This window comes from Liolophura sinensis, chromosome 1, assembly GCF_032854445.1.
Source record: "Liolophura sinensis isolate JHLJ2023 chromosome 1, CUHK_Ljap_v2, whole genome shotgun sequence".
Lineage (NCBI taxonomy): Eukaryota > Metazoa > Mollusca > Polyplacophora > Chitonida > Chitonidae > Liolophura > Liolophura sinensis.
The window spans coordinates 53,201,356-53,220,723 of NC_088295.1; the positions used below are offsets into that span (position 1 = coordinate 53,201,356).

A 19,368-nucleotide genomic window follows, 5' to 3' on the forward strand; every position below is an offset into this window, starting at 1 on the left:
TCGTTGTGGCGATCGTGTCGCATGTAGTTTATTGTGCATGTCGGCATAGGGCAATTTGACTTTACCGTGAAGTCATTCAATGACAAGGAGCCTTTTGACAAATTCTTGCGCTATTAATAAAAGTATTACTACGAGTTTTAGTAGGTCTGTCTTAAAATTTTTGTCAACGTTTCTTTTTTCGGAGACTAAATTTCGCGCCCTAGTTGAACTGATTGTAGTTTGGGGTATAATTTATTTATTTATTTGATTGGTGTTTTACGCCGTACTCAAGAATATTTCACTTATACGACGGCGGCCAGCATTATGGTGGGAGGAAACCGGGCAGAGCCTGGGGGAAACCCAAGACCATCCACAGGTTGCTGGTAGACCTTCCCACTTACGGCCGGAGAGGAAGCCAGCATGAGAGTTTGGGGGTATAATTAGTAGGTTATTAGATGAATACTTACAACCTGTAAGTATGTTATGAACAAAAGATTCAACATATTCAACATATTCGATATTATACCGAATTATTTCTTCTTGGAAAAATTAAGTAATGTGTTATTTAAGCTGTGTCCAAGATTATAGACTAACTTATTATGTACTAGGGGCCTCCGTGGCTCAGCTGGTTAGCGCGCTAGCGCAGCGTAATGACCCAGGAGTCTTTCACCAGTGCGGTCGCTGTGAGTTCAAGCCCAGCTCATGCTGGATCCCTCTCCGGCCGTATGTGGGAAGGTCTTCCAGCAACCTGCGGATGGTCGTGGGTTTCCCCCGGGCCCTGCCAGGTTTCCACCCATCATAATGTTGGCCGCCATCGTATAAGTGAAATATTCTTGAGCACGGCGTAAAACAGCAATCAAATAAATAAATAAATAAATTATGTTCTACATTTGTGTCTTACGTCTTTTTCTGTCTTATCTTATCTCAAGTGTCATTAATGAGCAACAAGGGAAATGAAATGTATACCCCAGCCTAATTACTCGACTTCCAGTGTGTACAGGCTTGATTGCGTAATGTGCTTTCTATGTTAACTCGTTAATTAGATTGAGGTTCAGTCACGAATATTTTACTTATACTTATATTTTACTTATTGAGCGAGTTTGGTGGCGATGAGTGTAAAGCGATAGCTCTTAAACAAGTGTTGTTAAGCGAATTTTCATTGGAGAAAACAAACTGATACCTCAAGCAAGTTTCGAGGCCCCAACATTCCAGTGTAGTAATTTAAATGAACATATACAGAAATCCTCCGGTTCATTTCTCATATTACAGCGACAGACATCTTGGCGGTTATTCTTTGTCACAATATTCAGATGTAATTAATAATTTGGATGAGCTAGTCTAGAGATAATGTTACACAAACATGGAAATGTTTGATGATGTGACGCGGATCGCTTCGCAATCCTGGGGCCAGTTAAATAAGTAAATAAATAAACAGCAGAACAAGTGGGCTTTGGGTGGAGTAGCACAATAGCCCAGAAACCTTTCCCCATGCAGTGCGGTCGTGAATTTCTTGTTGGGCTCTCCCCGATTTCCTCCCGGGTTATGCCCGGATAATTTCACCAGTTAAATAAATAAATCAGTAAAACAAGATGAAAATGTACTATATTTTGTTTTTATTTCACGTAATATAAAAACAGACCATCCATGATATGCATAGAAGTTACTTCATTGAATTGCGCCCGAAACACCAAGTCTACTGGTAGATGCAGACTGTAGCCTTAAAATCAAAATACACTTCAATAAAACATTATAAGCATTTGTCAAATGATCAGCCGGGTAATGAAGGATATAAAGGGGCAATGCGAAATACTGCTTAATTGGCAAACTAAAAAAATAATACCTTCAAAAAATCTTCCCTTCAATCCGTTCCGAGGGAAGATACGACTTTTGCACACAAATTACCACACAACACAATGGAACTGCAGCATAATGATTGTATGTGTCGATACATGTCATTCCTTAGACTTGGGGACTCCGAAGCCGAGTGGTTAGCGTGCTAGCGCAGAACACTTACTCCAGAGCCTTTCACTTTTACTCATCCTGGCTTCCTTTCCGTTCGTATATTTATAAATGTCAGCAACCTGCGGACGGTGGTGCGTTTCTCCTACTCGGCCCGGTTTCCTGTCACCATAATGCTGGACGCCGGCGAAAAAATGAAATATTCTTGAACACGGCGTGAAACACTTAATGTGGAAAAATCAATAAGTAATGTTTGGGTAATGGTCACCGTATTGCTTTTATAGAGGGAATTAACAAATTTGAAATGACAGCTGCAGTTTCTCTGATTATAACCAGTTTTTAACCCCAGTAGGAATCCCGATAAACATTGCGCTTCGGAAAGGCGACACCATTATACCTGTAGTCTGTTGAGATGAATAAAATACAAAAGGAATTAAGTTTAACTTAAAATGACAACCTCGGCAGCAGTTGCGTTTACAGTTAAAAAGTGAGAAGTATGGTGTTAAACGTTAATACATCCAGAAGTTTGTGATATACGCTATAATCAACACAGCAGTTCACGAGAACATGTCGTGATGCAGACTCCATAATCCACACATGCAGCAATTCACCAGAACACGCAGTGATGTATGCTATAATCAGCACCTGCATTCGGCAGTTCATGAGAACATGTCGTGATGTAGACCCTACAATCCAGACATGCAGCAGTTAACGAGAACATATGAGAACATGTCGTGATGTATACCTCATAATCCACACATGCAGCAAGAACACGATGTGATGTATGCTGTAATCAACACATGCACGCGGTAGTTAATAAGAACATGTCGTGGTGTAGTCCCAGACGTGCAGCAATTCATGAAAACATGTAATGTATACCCTATAATCCGGACATGCAGCAGTTCATGAGAAAATGTCGTGATGTATACCTTGTAATCCAGACATGCAGACATGTAGCCGTTCACGAGAATATGTGGTGATGTATATACTGTCATCAACACACCTGACATGCGGTGAGGGAGAATGTCCGCTAAGGTACGAGAAGAAGTACATCTAATAAACCACGAGAAAATGCTGAGAAACATGCACAAGATACACCCAGCATCCAGGAGAACACGGCAACCGGTATTTAATTACGCATGTTATCAGGCTCTGTGTTTTAGAGACATGTTGTAACGGTCACATCACATGCACGATGCCGTTAGAGAATATTACAATGCTCTGAAATGAGATGTAAAGGTAGGATTTATGGTAACCCGACGAATACAAGAAAGGTTTCTCAATAAATATACAGGCCTATAAAGAACCACAGAAAATATCACAACTTACAAGTTATTAGTCAATATCCAATGTTTGAGTTGTTCCAGGTATTGGAAAAATAAATAAGAAAATAATAATTATATAAAGGAAAGTCTGACGAAATGCCTGGGGTAAACCAGCGACCTTTGGCAAGATACTGACGAACTTTCCCACATGTTCACACCAGGTGGTTATGGATCACTTATTGTCTCCAAGGCTCCTTATCAGTGAGAACGTGAGAATCTGCAAATTCCCCGTCCTAGCGAATGACCTGGTGAAGGCTGTATTTAAAGTAACACTGGTTCATATACATGCATACAGTGGATCATTTGTGCCATGAACCTCTGTTGTCAATTCTTCAGAGAAGTAAACATTGGCTAGATTGTAAAGCTAGGGATTGAAAAAACGTGTTTACACATCTGCGACATCTTCAAAATACAAATTCACAATTACCACTATTTGAATGGGCTCTTAATTGTTCGAAGGCGAAACCGACATAAACACACAACTTCCACCCCTTTATGCTTAAAGGTCAAGCTTGTCTGATGGTGGCCGAGATGTAAACCGAGTGTAGGGAGCGGCACATGCGCTGTTAGGAGTATCCTGTTACTTTTTCGGGACGAGCTTTTGTGCATTAATTATAGGCTATGATATGACATTACAGGATATACGTGTTTATTTAGTGTTTAAATGTGATTAAATAATTAATATTTAATATTAAATAATATATTTTGTGTATTTGTGAGTTGGGAAATCGATTGAGGGAACGCCATCTATAAACAGATTAAAAAACGTTTGCTCTGCTGTGGCAGATTTTTTAACCAATTATTTTATTTTCATTATATGCTCCTTCAAAATAGGCATTTGTCTTTCTGTCTGGTCATAGTGGAGAAAGTCATGGTAACGATTTCGACGACATTTTATGCACAGGTTGGCCGTGGGAAAATTTAATGTTTTATAGCTGTTCTTAACCATTGGCAGCGTATTGTTCCATTGTGTACAATGGGGGAAATTGTCCCATTGTCTGTAATGGGGAAATTGTGTCTTTGTCTGTAATGGGGAAATTGTGTTTTTGTCTGTAATGGGGAAATCGTGTGTTTGTCTGTAATGGGAGAATTTGTACATTAATTAAATTGTGGCAAAGATTTACGCTCTCGGGGTGCTTTCTAAGTATTTTTTTTTTTTTTTTTTTTTTAGTGTCTGATCTGAAAGAGCCCTATACCTTAAAAAAGCGCATGTGTGAGTTGTGGTCTAAAGAACATTTCATTATTTGCTATGCTTACTGGTGTAGTACCGCAGCCAGTCTGTCATTTTGTTCCGTTCTCGTTGGAACTCTCCTGCCTGGTCCGATAACCGCCTTCGGTCTCCGATGACGGGGAGCATACTAGAGCCAGTTCTAGAATCTGAACGACGAATAGGTAGCGGTGGATTGTTGCCTGTGGAAAGAACGTACCGTGGCTTAGACGAGCTAACATAAGTTTATAAAATTATTTGAGGTCTGTCAGCAACCTGCGGATGGTCGTGGGTTTCCCCAGGACTGTGCCCGGTTTCCACCCACCATATTGCTGGCCGCCGTCGTATACGTGAAATATTCTTGAGTACGGCGTAAAACACCAATCAAATAAATAAATAAAAATATTTGTTATAGACAAATGACGATAAAAAAATCGGTATGTCTCATTTGTCAGATGCTTGCAAAGTCGATAAATTTTATACGCTTGTCAAAATATAATGCTTTCACCACTGATTCCTGGTACAAAGTGTTTCTCAGGTCGACCAATAATGTAAGTCTAACTGAGGCAGGTGAATGCTGTCCCCACAATCTCTTTCACCAACGAGACTGTATGAACAGCCAGGAGTTGCTCGTGTAACTGGTCTGACTCCATACTAGGTTCTCGTCTATCACACACGCACCTACCCCAGGTACCTTGTCTATCATACACTTACCTAATACATGCAACTCGTCTATTATATACTCACCTTTCCCAGGCACCTCGTCTATCAAAAAATCACCTACCCCAGGCACCTTCTCTATCATACACTCACCTATCCCAGCACCTCGTCTATCATACACTCACCTACCCCGGGCACCTCGTCTGTCATACATTCACCTACCCCAGGCACCTTGTATATCATACGCTCACCTATTCCAAGCACCTCGTCTATCACACACTCACCTATCCCAGGACCTCGTCTATCATACACTCACCTATCCCAGGACCTCGTCTATCATACACTCACCTACCCCAAGCACCTTGTCTATCATACAGGCACTTATCCCAGAGACCTCGTCTATCATACACTCACCTATCCCAGGATCTCGTCTATCACACGCTCAGCTATCGCAGGCACCTTGCCTATCATACACTCACCTACCGCAAGCACCTCGTCTATAATACACTCACCTTTCCCATTGACCTCGTCTGTCATGCACTCACCTGCCCCAGACACCACGTCTTCCACACCCTTGCCTCTCCCAGGCAGCTCATTTTCAACACACTCGCCTCTCCCAGGCAGCTCATCTTCAACACAATCACCTATCCCAGGCACTTCGTCTATTATATACTCACCTATCCCAGGCATCTCCTGTATTATACATCCCAGGCACCTTGTCTATCATACACTCACCTATTCCAGGCGCCTCGTCTATCAAACACTCACCTATCCTAGGGATTTTATACACTCACCTAATCCAGACCCCTCATCTATTATACACGCACCTATCCCAGGCACCTTGTCTATTATATAATCACCTATCCCAGGCACCTCGTCTATCACACACTCACCTAATCCAGGCACCTCATCTATCATACACTCACCTATCGGAGACACTTCGTCTATCATACACTCACCTGTCCCAGGCACTTTGTCTATCATACACTCACCTGTCCCAGACACCTCATCTACTATATATTTACCTATCCCACGGACCTCGTCTGTTATATACTCACCTTTCCCAGATACCGCGTCTATTTTATACTCATCTAATCCGGGGACCTCGTCTATAACACACTCACCTATTTCAGGCACCTCGTCTATCTTACACTCACCTATCCCAGGCACCTCGTTTATCATACACTCATTTAATTCAGGCACCTCGTCCATCATATACTCACCTGTTCCAGGCACCCGTCTATCATACACTCAACCATCCCAGGCACCTCGCCTCTGATATACTCACCTATCCCAGGGACTTCAACCTTCACACACTCATGTCAGGCAGGCCAACTTTCACAAACACACACGCACACCTATCACAGGGACTTTTTCTTTTATACATTCACCTATCCCAGGGACTTTGTCTTTTATACACTCACCTATCCCAGGGACTTTGTCTTTTATACACTCACCTATCCCAGGGAGTTTGTCTTTTATACACTCACCTATTCCAGGGAGTTTGTCTTTATCGGACAAGGACAAGTCTCGTTGACGAGAGAACACCTTTTCTTTGGAAAGTATCTTGAAGTATTCATTCTCGTAGATATTGGGGTTGATGCATTCGTCAATATCTTTCTTAGTTCTTTTCTGTGAGGAGTCAGAATCTACAGGTAGAAATTGATAAAACAAATGCAGTTCACTTGTGATACTTTACTAAATTATAAAGATGTCATGGTTTTAGCGACAACTGACAACAAATTTCAGTGGTTTTACAGGTCAGTTTTGCATAAGATAGAAGGAAAGTAGCTCCGACTATTGAAGTCATAGTAAGTCAATCTATATTTCGGCTACTATGTTTATGCCTTCTAAAGAATTGTATATTTTTAAATAACTGCACAGAATTGTATCTGAAACAATTTTATCCGTTGAAAAATCTTAATCTTTAATTCGACCTATTTTGTCACATTTTCATTGGCCTTTAATTGCCTAATTTGCAAAATGACTATTTTATTTTCAGCATACTTTCTGTGCCTTGTCTTAAACTTATGATTTTTTAGATTTAAACACATTCTGATCAGTGATTTTGAGGAAGATCCAATATGGCCGCCAAGCATTCAGGCCCAGACAAATGTCGGTTTAGTCAGTTTGCTTTTACAGCGCAAAAGAATCGTAACGATATGCTTTGTATCTTGAATTTGAACAAATCTTGGTCTGATTTGTGATCCAACAAACCATTTGACCTTCATCTTTCTCTTGTAGGGTCTGGTGGAATAATTTTATCTATCTACTATATACTAGATATAGTGGCATATATTCTTTGAAAAGAGAAACAATAATAAACATAACGAATACAATAGGGCTTCCATCAAAGCTTCTGAAACTCCTGATTATGTACCTTTAATTATGAAAAGTGTTGACTATATCTGGTACATGGGTCGAGTCACACCTAAGACTTTAAAAGAGAAAGTTGGGGCTTCCTCGCTTGGCGTTCAGCATGGAGGGGATAGTGCAACGACTGGTATCAGTATAATGGCTCGGGTGGGGGGATTTACATGCCTTCGGTAAGTCGTTTCAGCGAGGCAGCACTAGATAAAAGAGCGGTGGAAATCCGTCTTGCAGCAAGGAGGTACATTACATACACCCTAAGGATTCCTTCGTCGTCATATGACTGAAAAATTGTTGAGCACGACGCTAAGCCCCAATCACTCACTCACTCCCTCGATTCCTCTAAGGGAACACACTCTGTATTTTACAACGTACTAGTACTTAACAACTCAATTGATGAATTCGAGCATTCCCATCTGAGATGCAGGGAAGTCGTGATCTCCTTGTAGTGACATCATATTTAATCATATTCATTAGAACGACATAACAAAGACCCCAGGCATTATGCCGCACATTATGTACATACTGAATCGTGCCCAACCAATATTTTGAAAATCTCCTTATGACCCCTAGTCTCAATTACGACCCCTAGTCTCAATTACGACCCCTAGTCTCAATTCTGCTTTCAAGTCGGACGAACTAATCTATCAGACATCACAAGACAGTGTAATACGTACAATGTGTTTCAACTGACATTTGCTTGGGTTGATTATACTTGGCGCTCAGCAATGAGATATTTAAAAGAGCGAGGGAACAGGACTGGTTGGCCCGTGGTGTCAGTATAATGTGTCAGGTTGGGTGTCATGCCTGCTGTCTTCTGCAGCACTTTGGCGGCATGAAATAGCCCTGCAACAAGAAAACACAACGTGCGAACACACACCTATAATGAGTCCTCGGCTTCACAGGACTGAAAAAGCATACATATACTTACATACGTACACGCATACACGCATACACGCATACACGCATACGCACACGAACACACACGTGCATACATACACACATACCTGTGCTGCTTTGAGAAGAGTCCGAGTGCCGCCGACGCTTGCTACGAGCCATTTTCCGGAAGTGTTGTCCGCTTCTCGTGGCGTTTTCATACGCCTTTTCTGCATTCTGTGTCAGGCAAAAGCACGAAGTTACAATGAGTAATGATAAAAAGTAACACCTTTATATTTATTTTATTTATTCATTTGATTGGTGTTATACGCCGTACAAACACCTAAATAAGATGGGTTATAAGTTATGCGGAGGGTAATACTAACACTACAACGTAAAGCTGGATTTGATAAAAAAAAATGGCAGCACATATGATGCCAACTGAGTTATGATGATAAAGCATCTCGTGAAAGTGGGTGATAATATACCAGAACACATTGGGTTTTAAAGGGTTTTGGTTGAATGTATATTTTGCACGAAATATCTGCCATACGTGGGAAAGTCCTTAAGCAACCTGCGGATGGTCGTGGGTTTATCCCAGGCTGTGCCCGGTTTCCTCCCACCATTATGCTGACCACCGTAGTATAAGTCAAATATTCTTGAGCACGGAGTAAAGCACCAATCAAATAAATAAATAAAACGAGTATCAGGACAAAAATATGAAATGTAAACAGTGATTTTTAATATAAAAGCGATTTCGGAAAACAGCAAATAACTTCCGCTAACAGTTGTAAAACGTTTATAGAAACTTGTCAGCTGCTTCCAGACTTCCAGATAAAAAAAGAGGATGTCGCTGTAGGCTACACAATGACTAGATGCGCTATTCAGGAACGAAGGCGTATTTTATTTCCATGAACAATAACGAAAGGCCGCAAATAGTAGGGTACCAAAACACGCATCTAAACATAAGAGTAACCACGGCCATAATTAAGGCTGAAATGTGTCTAATATGGCAGTGCTCCACAACGCTTCATAGCTTGTTGAATGCTGCGTGAATCACCTGGAATCTGTCGCTGTAGTGTTTCCAGTCCGAGTCCGTCAGTTTACACAGGTCACTGAACTTTTTCTTCAGGCCTTGCCAGTCGTCGCTATGAGGCCTGCCGTCTCTTAGTAGCTTTTCCTCCAACTCCAACTGCTTCTCGAAATACCCTATCGCCTTGTCGTAATTTTCTGTATGTGAACAAGTTTTGACAGTATTTTCGATTTTTCTCGATTCAAAATATTTTTGTATACAAAATGGTAAGTTGAGAAAAGGTAAGATAGTTTTCTTTGGGCTTCTACATCTTTTAATAGACAACAGAAATAATTTATTTATGCGTATCAAAGAACAGAGGACTTCTAACACAGTAGATCATTAAACTAATTAAAACAATTCGATGTAAGGATATCATTTTATTCTTGACCATTCTGAGGAGGATAATCCGAACAGTAATGCAACATGGACCGCTATTATACAGATAAAGCTTGAGCACGTAGAAAATAACGTATGGTTTTTTTTTCTTACTCATTTCTATCTGTAGTAATCCACAGATGTACAGACATCGGGCTGGCTCTCTGAGATCCTCGTTTTTCTTCATGATGTCGTAGGCTTCCTCAGCAAGCTGAAAACCGTCCTCAAAACTGCCCTGCGCACGCAGACTGAGCGCCATGTTTTTAAGGATAGTGGCTTTAATGCTCATTGTGAACAGATGTAGGCGCTCATCCAAGTCAAGCGCAGCCTGGTAAGTGTCGACGGCCTTCTGGAAATCTTTCATGCTGTGGTAACAAGCTCCCAAATTCATGTAAAAGGTGACTGTATCACAGTGGTTCAGGGACAATGATTGGCGCAATTCCAAAGCCTCTCTGTGGTATGTCAAAGCTCGTTGTAAGGCCGACCACTTTCGTGGGTAAGAGTACTCAGAACACTTGTAATAGGCGTGGCCCAGATCATTCAGGGTTTTAATCAAAATCGACCCGGGCCGCTCAAGGATATCATCACAGATGTGTTTCCGGATGACCACACTCTTCTCCAACATCGCAATACCGGTGGCATAGTCCCTTTTGTCCACACAAACGTTGCCCCAAATGTGATAGAAATGAGCAAATGCTAGTTGGCCGTCAACAGATGTTTGTTCTTTGGACGGTAAATTACTAAGATGTTCGTAAGCATCTTCTAGTATGCTAGTTGCCACTTCAGTATTTTCTCCAAGGTTATTGTACTGAAGTGCTTCCCAACAGCGGAACTCGGCGTACTGTCTCCAGTGTCCATCTTCCTTGGCCTTAGCCACCCTGTGTTTGAAATACTCCAGCCTTTCCGGAGTGTTGGCCATTAGTTCCAGAAGATACACCACATCGGTTCTGGTTATCGGATCATCCAGCGTCTGAACCTTTCTGCTTTCCACTTTGTTTTGCAGGAAAAAGAAGTGAAAGATATTGGCCTCTTCATTCTCCATACCTCTCATTGCCGTGGAGTAGTCAGAATCTAAATTTGTAGCTATTTTCTTAACAATTCTGGCATAGTGTCGGACAAAATTGCCTTTTGCCTCCTCCAAAGCTTCAGTTTCGGCCCGGTTCTTTTCATTTTCATCAAGAAACATTTTTAGGAGTGTATGCAAACGCCATCGAGTAGGTCCTCCAAATTGACCTGATGCGGTCGTCCTTTGTTGTGATGGGTTTTCCACGTCCACCAAGTTGTAATACATGAGGAGTTGTAGCCTAAAACCTATCTCCCTGGGATCTCGCAGAGCGCTGACGGCAGCGGCAGTGTCCTTGTTGAAACTGGCGGGGATCACAGAGAGTCTAAGGAGAAAGTTCTGGTCGTCCGGAGTCACATAGTGGAAGGCGCTCTGAATACAGGATTTCATGTCTTCGTAGTGCGCTGTCTCTGGGTCATGGATAATCTCCAGCCTCTGCATTCCTGGGCGTTTCTTCTTTCTTAGACTCGCCCCAGACCTCTCCAGCATCTTGATCATATCTCTTGGCTTTACCACTTTATTTTTCAACCTACCAGCCACGAGTTTCATAGCAAGAGGACAGTAACCGCAGAGTTTTGCTAGTTTCTCAGGGTCTCTCTCCCTCAACTCAGCTTTGCCACTTTTGTATTTAATGAATTCTACGGAATCAGACAAGGACATCTTATCTAGTTTCATTTCTTCAACGTGTATTTTAAGGCTGTGCTTTCTTCCCAGTTTTCCTGTTTCTGCTGTCAGTGGATTCTGAAATCTGTAGAACGAAGTAATGAATCCTATTTCCTATTTATTTTACCTCACTCATGCCCATCCTCTCATGTCCTCCAAATGTCCGCTCACCAATGCCATCCTCTCACGTCCCTCTAAATGTCACCCCACTCATGCATATCTTCTCAATCCCCACAAAGTGATACAGCACATATGCCAAACATCTCACGCCCCCTCAAATGGGGGAGGATGTCATGTCTATCCTCTCACGCTACAAATGTCACCTCACATTTATTCATCGAAAGTAACCTCATGCTCGCTTATGCCCCGTACACATCCAAATGTAACAATCATCTCACCTAACCTCCTACATACCACATACTTGTATCAACCGTCTCACCTGAACTCTTTTGAACTACCCACCTATATCAGACGTCTCGCCTGACCTATTGTCAAGTACCTACATATATCAAACCTCTAACCAGACCACCTGTCAACCATGTAATTATATAAAAAGTCTCACCAGACCTCTTGTCAACAACCGTCTTATATCAAACGTCTCGCCTGAATTCTTATCAACTACCTAATTATAACCTATATCACCTATATCAAACGTCTGACCTGACCTTTCGCCAACAACCTATTTATATCAAACCTATCACCTGACCTCTTGTCAACCACCTATCTGTATCAAACGTATCACGTCACTCGTCAACCACCTACCTATATCAAACGTCTCATCTGACCTTTTGTCAACCAAATACCTATGTCTAAAGTCTCACTTGAACTCTTGTCAACCATCAACCTATATGAAATATAGCAGCTAACCTCTTGTCAACAACCAATCTATATCAAACGTATCATGTGACCTCTTGTCAACCACCTACCTATATCAAACGTCTCACATGACATCCTGTTAACCACATACCTATTTCAAACGTCTTAGCTGACCTCGTCAACCACCAAGCAATTAAATGTCTCACTTGGGGGAGATCTGAACAAACGTTAATTCCCAAACATTCAAGCAATTCACAGTTCTAGGCTCGACCAAGATATTCTTGACTTCGATTCCAGTCATAAAACCATGCATTTGAGTTACCTGGATGTAATAATGATCTTCAGATGATCTGAATGACCGACTGTACACAACCTCTCCACGAGACTCATGAAATCCAGCACTGTCGTGTCGCCAGACTTTGGATTAAGAATATCCTCGGCATTGTCCAACACCACTACATACTCTGAAAATACAAGGAAGGAATATTAAAAAAAAAACCGGTTCGAGCATAAGCCAAACTAAATAAACTTTTGTAACAGCGTATGTGGCTTTCTAGAAATCAGGTCAGAGTCGCTGCTGCCACTGTTGTTCTTAATGATCTGAAGCCAAATGCTAGAAAGTTTCTATTCCATACTCTTCACAAAACTGACAGAGAGGTAAAACTGGGTAACAAGTATTAATGATCCAGTTGCAATCTCTGGTTATCTAAATGACAGCATAAGGATATGATTCCGGTGACAATTATTTTTACTACATCCAGCGTCGGGATATCATTCCACTGTGTTTCGTTTCTAGGGGAATAATGTTGGGATAGCATTCCACTGTGTGGCGTTTCTAAAGGAATAATCTTGGGATATCATTCCACTGGGTGGCATTTCTAGGGGAATATTGTTGGGATAGCATTCCACTGTGTGGCGTTTCTGGTAGAATAATGTTGGGATAGCATTCCACTGTGTGACATTTCTAGGAGAATAATGTTGGGATATCATTCCACTGTGTGGCGTTTCTAGGAGAATAATGTTGGGATAGCATTCCACTGTGTGGCGTTTCTAAGAGAATAATGTTGGGATATCATTCCTCTGTGTGGAGTTTCTAGGACAATAATGTTAGGATATCATTCAACTGTGTGGCGTTTCTAGGGGAATAATGTTAGGATATCATTCCACTGTGTGGCGTTTCTAGGAGAATATTGTTGGGATATCATTCCACTGTGCGGCGTTTCTAGGAGAATAATGTTGTGATATCATTCCACTGTGTTGCGTTTCTAGGGGAATATTGTTGGGATAGCATTCCACTGTGTGGCGTTTCTAGGAGAATAATGTTGGGATAGCATTCCACTGTGTGGCGTTTCTAGGAGAATAATGTTGGGATAGCATTCCACTGTGTTTCGTTTCTAGGGGAATATTGTTGGGATAGCATTCCACTGTGTGGCGTTTCTAGGAGAATAATGTTGGGATAGCATTCCACTGTGTGGCGTTTCTAGGGGAATAATGTTGGGATAGGATTCCACTGGGTGGCATTTCTGGTAGAATAATGTTGGGATATCATTCCACTGTGTGGCGTTTCTAAAGGAATAATGTTGGGATGACATTCCACTGTGTGGCGTTTCTAGTAGAATAATGTTGGGATATCATTCCACTGTGTGGCGTTTCTAGGAGAATAATGTTGGGATATCATTCCACTGGGTGGCATTTCTAGGGGAATATTGTTGGGATAGCATTCCACTGTGTGGCGTTTCTAGGGGGAATAATGCTGGGATAGCATTCCACTGTGTGGCGTTTCTAGGGGAATAATGTTGGGATATCATTCCACTGTGTGGCGTTTCTAAAGGAATAATGTTGGGATATCATTCCATTGTGTGGCGTTTCTAGGAGAATAATGTTGGGATAACATTCCACTGGGTGGCATTTCTACGAGAATATTGTTGGGATAGCATTCCACTGTGTTTTGTTTCTAAAGGAATAATGTTGGGATAGCATTCCACTGTGTGGCGTTTCTAGGGGACTAATGTTGGGATAGCATTCCACTGTGTTTCGTTTCTAGGGGAATAATGTTGGGATAGCATTCCACTGTGTGGCGTTTCTAGGAGAATAAAGTTGGGATATCATTCCACTGTGTTTCGTTTCTAGGAGAATAATGTTGGGATATCATTACACTGTGTGGCGTTTCTAAAGGAATAATGTTGGGATAGCATTCCATTGTGTGGCGTTTCTAGGAGAATAATGTGGGAATAACATTCCAGTGTGTGGCGTTTTTAGGGGAATAATGTTGGGATAGCATTCCACTGTGTGGCATTTCTAGGGGAATATTGTTGGGATATCATTCCACTGTGTGACGTTTCTAGGAGAATAATGTTGGGATATCATTCCACTTTGTGGAGTTTCTAGGAGAATAATGTTAGGATATCATTCCACTGTGTGGCATTTCTAGGGGAATATTGTTGGGATATCATTCCACTGTGTGGCGTTTCCAGGAGAATAATGTTGGGATATCATTCCACTTATCTCCTCCCTTAGTTAGCCACAATCACATAAAAAGGGTAGATAACTTTTATTAGATCTGACACAGACTGTATAGCTATCTTGAAAAAAATACCGGACGACATTTCTCTGTCATTTTTACATACATGTATATTCCAACATTGGGACGAGGTTATTCCAGAGGTCTATATGATGTATAGGGGAAGTGAAAATATCATTCATGTTTCATCTAAAGTGTATAGAAGAAAAAAAGGAAATCTGAACGTTAATGATAATAAATATATATCGTTCACGGAATAAAATAGACTAAATGTAGTCATTTCATCTCAGTTTTGAACTATTCATTATTCCTGAGCGCACTTTTCAGTTATATTCTTTCCTGTGAAGCTGTAGTTTTAATTCAGTTTACCCAACTGTAAGGTTTTATACTTAAATTTTCAGTATATTTTATGTAAAACGTATAATTATTATTCTTTATAATACGCTCATGCACAAAATTGTTTTTAAAAAGTGCCAGTCCTCAAAGCATAGTGTGTTGTCATCATCCAGGTAGAATCAATTTTACTCTACCGCCATGGTATAACTTTGAATTCTATAGCGTTAAACTATGAATAGATGTAATAATTGTAATGATATACTTTAAACTTTAATAATCAAATATTAAATACAAAAAAAAACGATCATGACACATTCATATATGTACACGATTTTGTGTCATTTGCTGACAAGATTCAGGTTATGGGGCTTTGAACACTCGTGTCCAGTTTCAGAACAAATGCTACGCTACGGACTCCTCCTGGACATAAGTGAGCTAACGGTGTACGCCGTACAAAGACTAAACACACTTCTGTGATAACACAGATGTCATTCGGATAAGGAATATAATTAAATCCAGTCATCACCTTTACATTTATTATCAAATGTGCAAGAAGATCTCGACAACCCAAATACAGACTATAGTTATTTTTCTATTTTTGCTGGATTTTGGCACATATTAGCGATGATTGAGAACCTATCCTGTAACCTGCACTGTGAGCTGACTGTCCGACAAGATGGACTAACTGAGGTATTTTTAGCGTTCTTCCTGAGTGGCTAGTGATTTCAGGAGGCGAAGCTATCGATAGGTAAATCGCTAGGTAAAGATAGGAAAAGAGGCCGGAGTTTGCCCACAGTACATGTGACCATGTGCTAAGCTCTGGTGCAAGGGCGCCAAAGGAGGTCAGAATGCACCGGCAATACCTGAACAGTCGGAATACATTGACAGGAGGTCAGAATGCACTGACAAAATGTGAACAGTCGGAATACATTGACAGGAGGTCAGAATTCACCGGCGATAAGTGAACAGTCGGAATACACTAACAGGAGGTCAGATTGCACCGGCAAAACGTGAACAGTAGGAATAGACTGAGAGGAGGTCAGAATGCAACTACAATACGTGAATAGTCGGAATATATTGCCAAGAGGTCAGAATGCACAGGCAAAACGTGAACAGTCGGAATACATTGACAGGAGGTCAGAATACACCGGCAATACGTGAACAGTCGGAATACATTGACATGCGTTCGGAATGAACCGGTAATACGTGAACAGTCGGAATATTTTGACATGAGGTCAGAATGAACTTGCAAATGGTGGCCAGTCGGAATACATTGGCAGGAGGTCAGGATATACCGGCAAAACGTGAACAGTCGGAATACATTGACATGCGTTCGGAATGCACCGGCAATACCTGAACAGTCGGAATATTTTGACATGAGGTCAGAATGAACTTGCAAATGGTGGCCAGTCGGAATACATTGGCAGGAGGTCAGGATACACCGGCAAAACGTGAACAGTCAGAATATATTGACAGGAGGTCAGAATACACCAGCAATACCTGAACATTCGGAATACATTGACAGGAGGTCAGAATGCAACCACATTTCGTGAACAGTCGGAATTCACTGACAGGAGGTCAGAATGCAACCACATTTCGTGAACAGTCGGAATTCACTGACAAGAGGTTAGAATGCACAGGCCAAACGTGAACAGTCGGAATATATTGACAAGAGTTCAGAATACAACCACAATACGTGAACTGTAGGAATACATTGACAGGAGGTCAGAATGCACCGGCAATCCGTGAACAGTCGGAATACACTGACAAAAGACCAGAATGCACGTGTAATAGGAGAACAGTCGGAATACATTGACAGGAGGTCAGAATGCATTGGCAATACATGAACAGTTGGAATGCATTGACAGGAGGTCAGAATGCACCGGCAATACGTGAATAGTCGGAATACATTGGCAGGAGGTTAGAATGCACCGACAATGCGTGAACAGTCGGAATACACTGACAGGAGGTCAGAATGCAACCGCAATACATGAAAAATTGGAATAAATTGACAAGAGGTCAGAATGCACCGCCAATACGTGAACAGTCGGAATACATTGGCAGGATGTCAGGATGCACCGGCATTATGTGAAAAGTCGGAATACATTGACAGGAGGTCAGAATGCATCGGCAGTACGTGAGCAATCGGAATACATTGACAGGAGGTCAGAATGCAGCGGCAGTACGTGAGCAATCGGAATACACTGACAGGAGGTCAGAAAGCAGCGGCGGTACGTGAGCAATCGGAAAACATTGACAGGAAGTCAGAATGTATTCTGATTGAGAATTTTAAGCGGCACTTCTTATCGTGGGCTGGCAGATGACGGGAGCGCGCTGAAGGCAAACATTACTCACTATATGTTATTAAATATTAGATAACTTTGGAGAACATGCACATACCAGTCCACAGAACCTCCAATTTTTGTCAGGATATGACAAACTCCGTATAACCAAACCAGGTAAATTTGATCCTGCAATCGGAATGGTTAGGGGCCGATCAACTGCGGTGAGATCAAATCTTCATACCACTGAGCCAGCGATAGCATGGATAGCAAAGTTAGACATCTGCCAGGAAAGAATGCCCAAAGTAAAAAAAAACTTTTTAGGCAGCAACCTAGCAATATGTACATTTTTTTAGATTATTGTTATTTCTTTATTTAATTTTTACGCCATACTCAAGAATGTTTAACTAATACAAGGGGGCCAGCTTTATTTTTTTTTTTTGTTTTTTTTTTTTTTTTTTTTTGATTGTTGTTTTACGCCGTACTCAAGAATATTTCACTTATACGACGGCGGCCAGCATTATGGTGGGTGGAAACCGGGCAGAGCCCGGGCGAAACCCACGACCATCCGCAGGTTGCTGGCAGACCTTCTCACGTGCGGCCGGAGAGGAAGCCAGCGTGAGCTGGACTTGAACTCACAGCGACCGCATTGGTGAGAGACTCCTGGGTCATTACGCTGCGCTAGCGCTTTAACCGACTGAGCCACGGAGGCCCCCGGCCAGCTTTATCGTGGAAGGATACTGAATTATTTTTCTTACCTTTCTTACGTCTTTCAAAATCCTTTACAAGCATGTCAAGAGTTTCCTGGTCGTACGTCTGTTTAGGGCCGTCTATCTTCTGGATCATACTTCTGCGCATTGTGGAGACGTCCGTTATCTTACGCAGATCTAAGAAGACTATTTCCGCTGTTTTGCTGAGCATGTCGCAGATCCGGCAGGCAAGGCGGGTTTTGCCGACTCCCGGGAATCCGCTTAGGAACAAACAAGCGGGAGTGTCGTGCTCCTGGCCCCTGAAGAAAATCTTCATGTGCTTAAGTTCTTCTTTTCGCCCAATAAACGTGTCTTGGTGGGCAGGGTGCTGTATGTATTCCTTGGTGCCCGGACTCAGCTGCGAGAAAAATTTGTCAAGCGCCTGCCATCCATCGGAGACCTCGACCTTCTCTAGTACGGTACGTATCAAACTGAGGTCAGTTTTACAAATGACCTCTCTATCAAACAGTTCCCCAAGCAGTTGATCCATACTTGTAATCCTGTCCGCTACATCTGGTACATAGTCCTTTACTAAAAGCACTGCAGCATTTCTTTGCTGATCAGTGAAACATTTATCCAGCTCCAGGAAAAGAAGCCTTAATTCGGGATTAGCCATGGGGTAAGGGTTGTTGTCACCGGTTTTCCAGTCCTACCTGCAGGCTCGTTTAAGAGATATGGTGCAACATCCGGGTTTACACCGGTTTTTAGTTGGTCTAAAGATGACGTAATATCATCTTACTCGTCTTGTTTGACTGTTGATTTAGTTGCTTAACAACACGTTATATAAAGGCATGTATGAACTTGCACACTCCTGTACGCATAGGCCGATACTTTATCTGATCCTTGTAACTATATGGAAGCCGGATAAGGTCATCTTCGCAACATAGTTACGTGGTACCGGGATCATGGTAGCGAGTGTGTGATGTGGTGAGAATGGCGCTATATCGCAACATCGTTTCGCAACATCGCAACCATACTCTCGCAACATCCGATTCCAAGAGTGTCGTTAGTGTGGGTGAGATAAGGGGAGGCAGTAACAGGGTGTGCGTGTTTGAGAGATGAGAATGTCGCTGGTGCGGGTGAGATGGGGGAGATAGTGACAGAGTGGGTGT

At 41.9% G+C, this 19,368-nt stretch overlaps 1 protein-coding gene across 1 annotated transcript; it reads right to left on the bottom strand.

Moving 5' to 3' along the window:
• Positions 1-1,585: 1,585 nt before the first annotated feature.
• On the bottom strand, positions 1,586-18,904 carry LOC135482007 (uncharacterized). The gene is made up of 8 exons (XM_064761816.1): positions 18,266-18,904; positions 12,691-12,832; positions 9,941-11,637; positions 9,437-9,606; positions 8,508-8,613; positions 6,621-6,779; positions 4,521-4,673; positions 1,586-3,159 (listed from the first exon to the last, which is right to left on the bottom strand). The coding sequence occupies exons 1-8, from the start codon at positions 18,870-18,872 to the stop codon at positions 3,140-3,142; spliced, it is 3,054 nt and encodes a 1,017-aa protein (XP_064617886.1). The 5' UTR covers positions 18,873-18,904; the 3' UTR covers positions 1,586-3,139.
• Between the last annotated feature and the right edge of the window lie 464 nt (positions 18,905-19,368).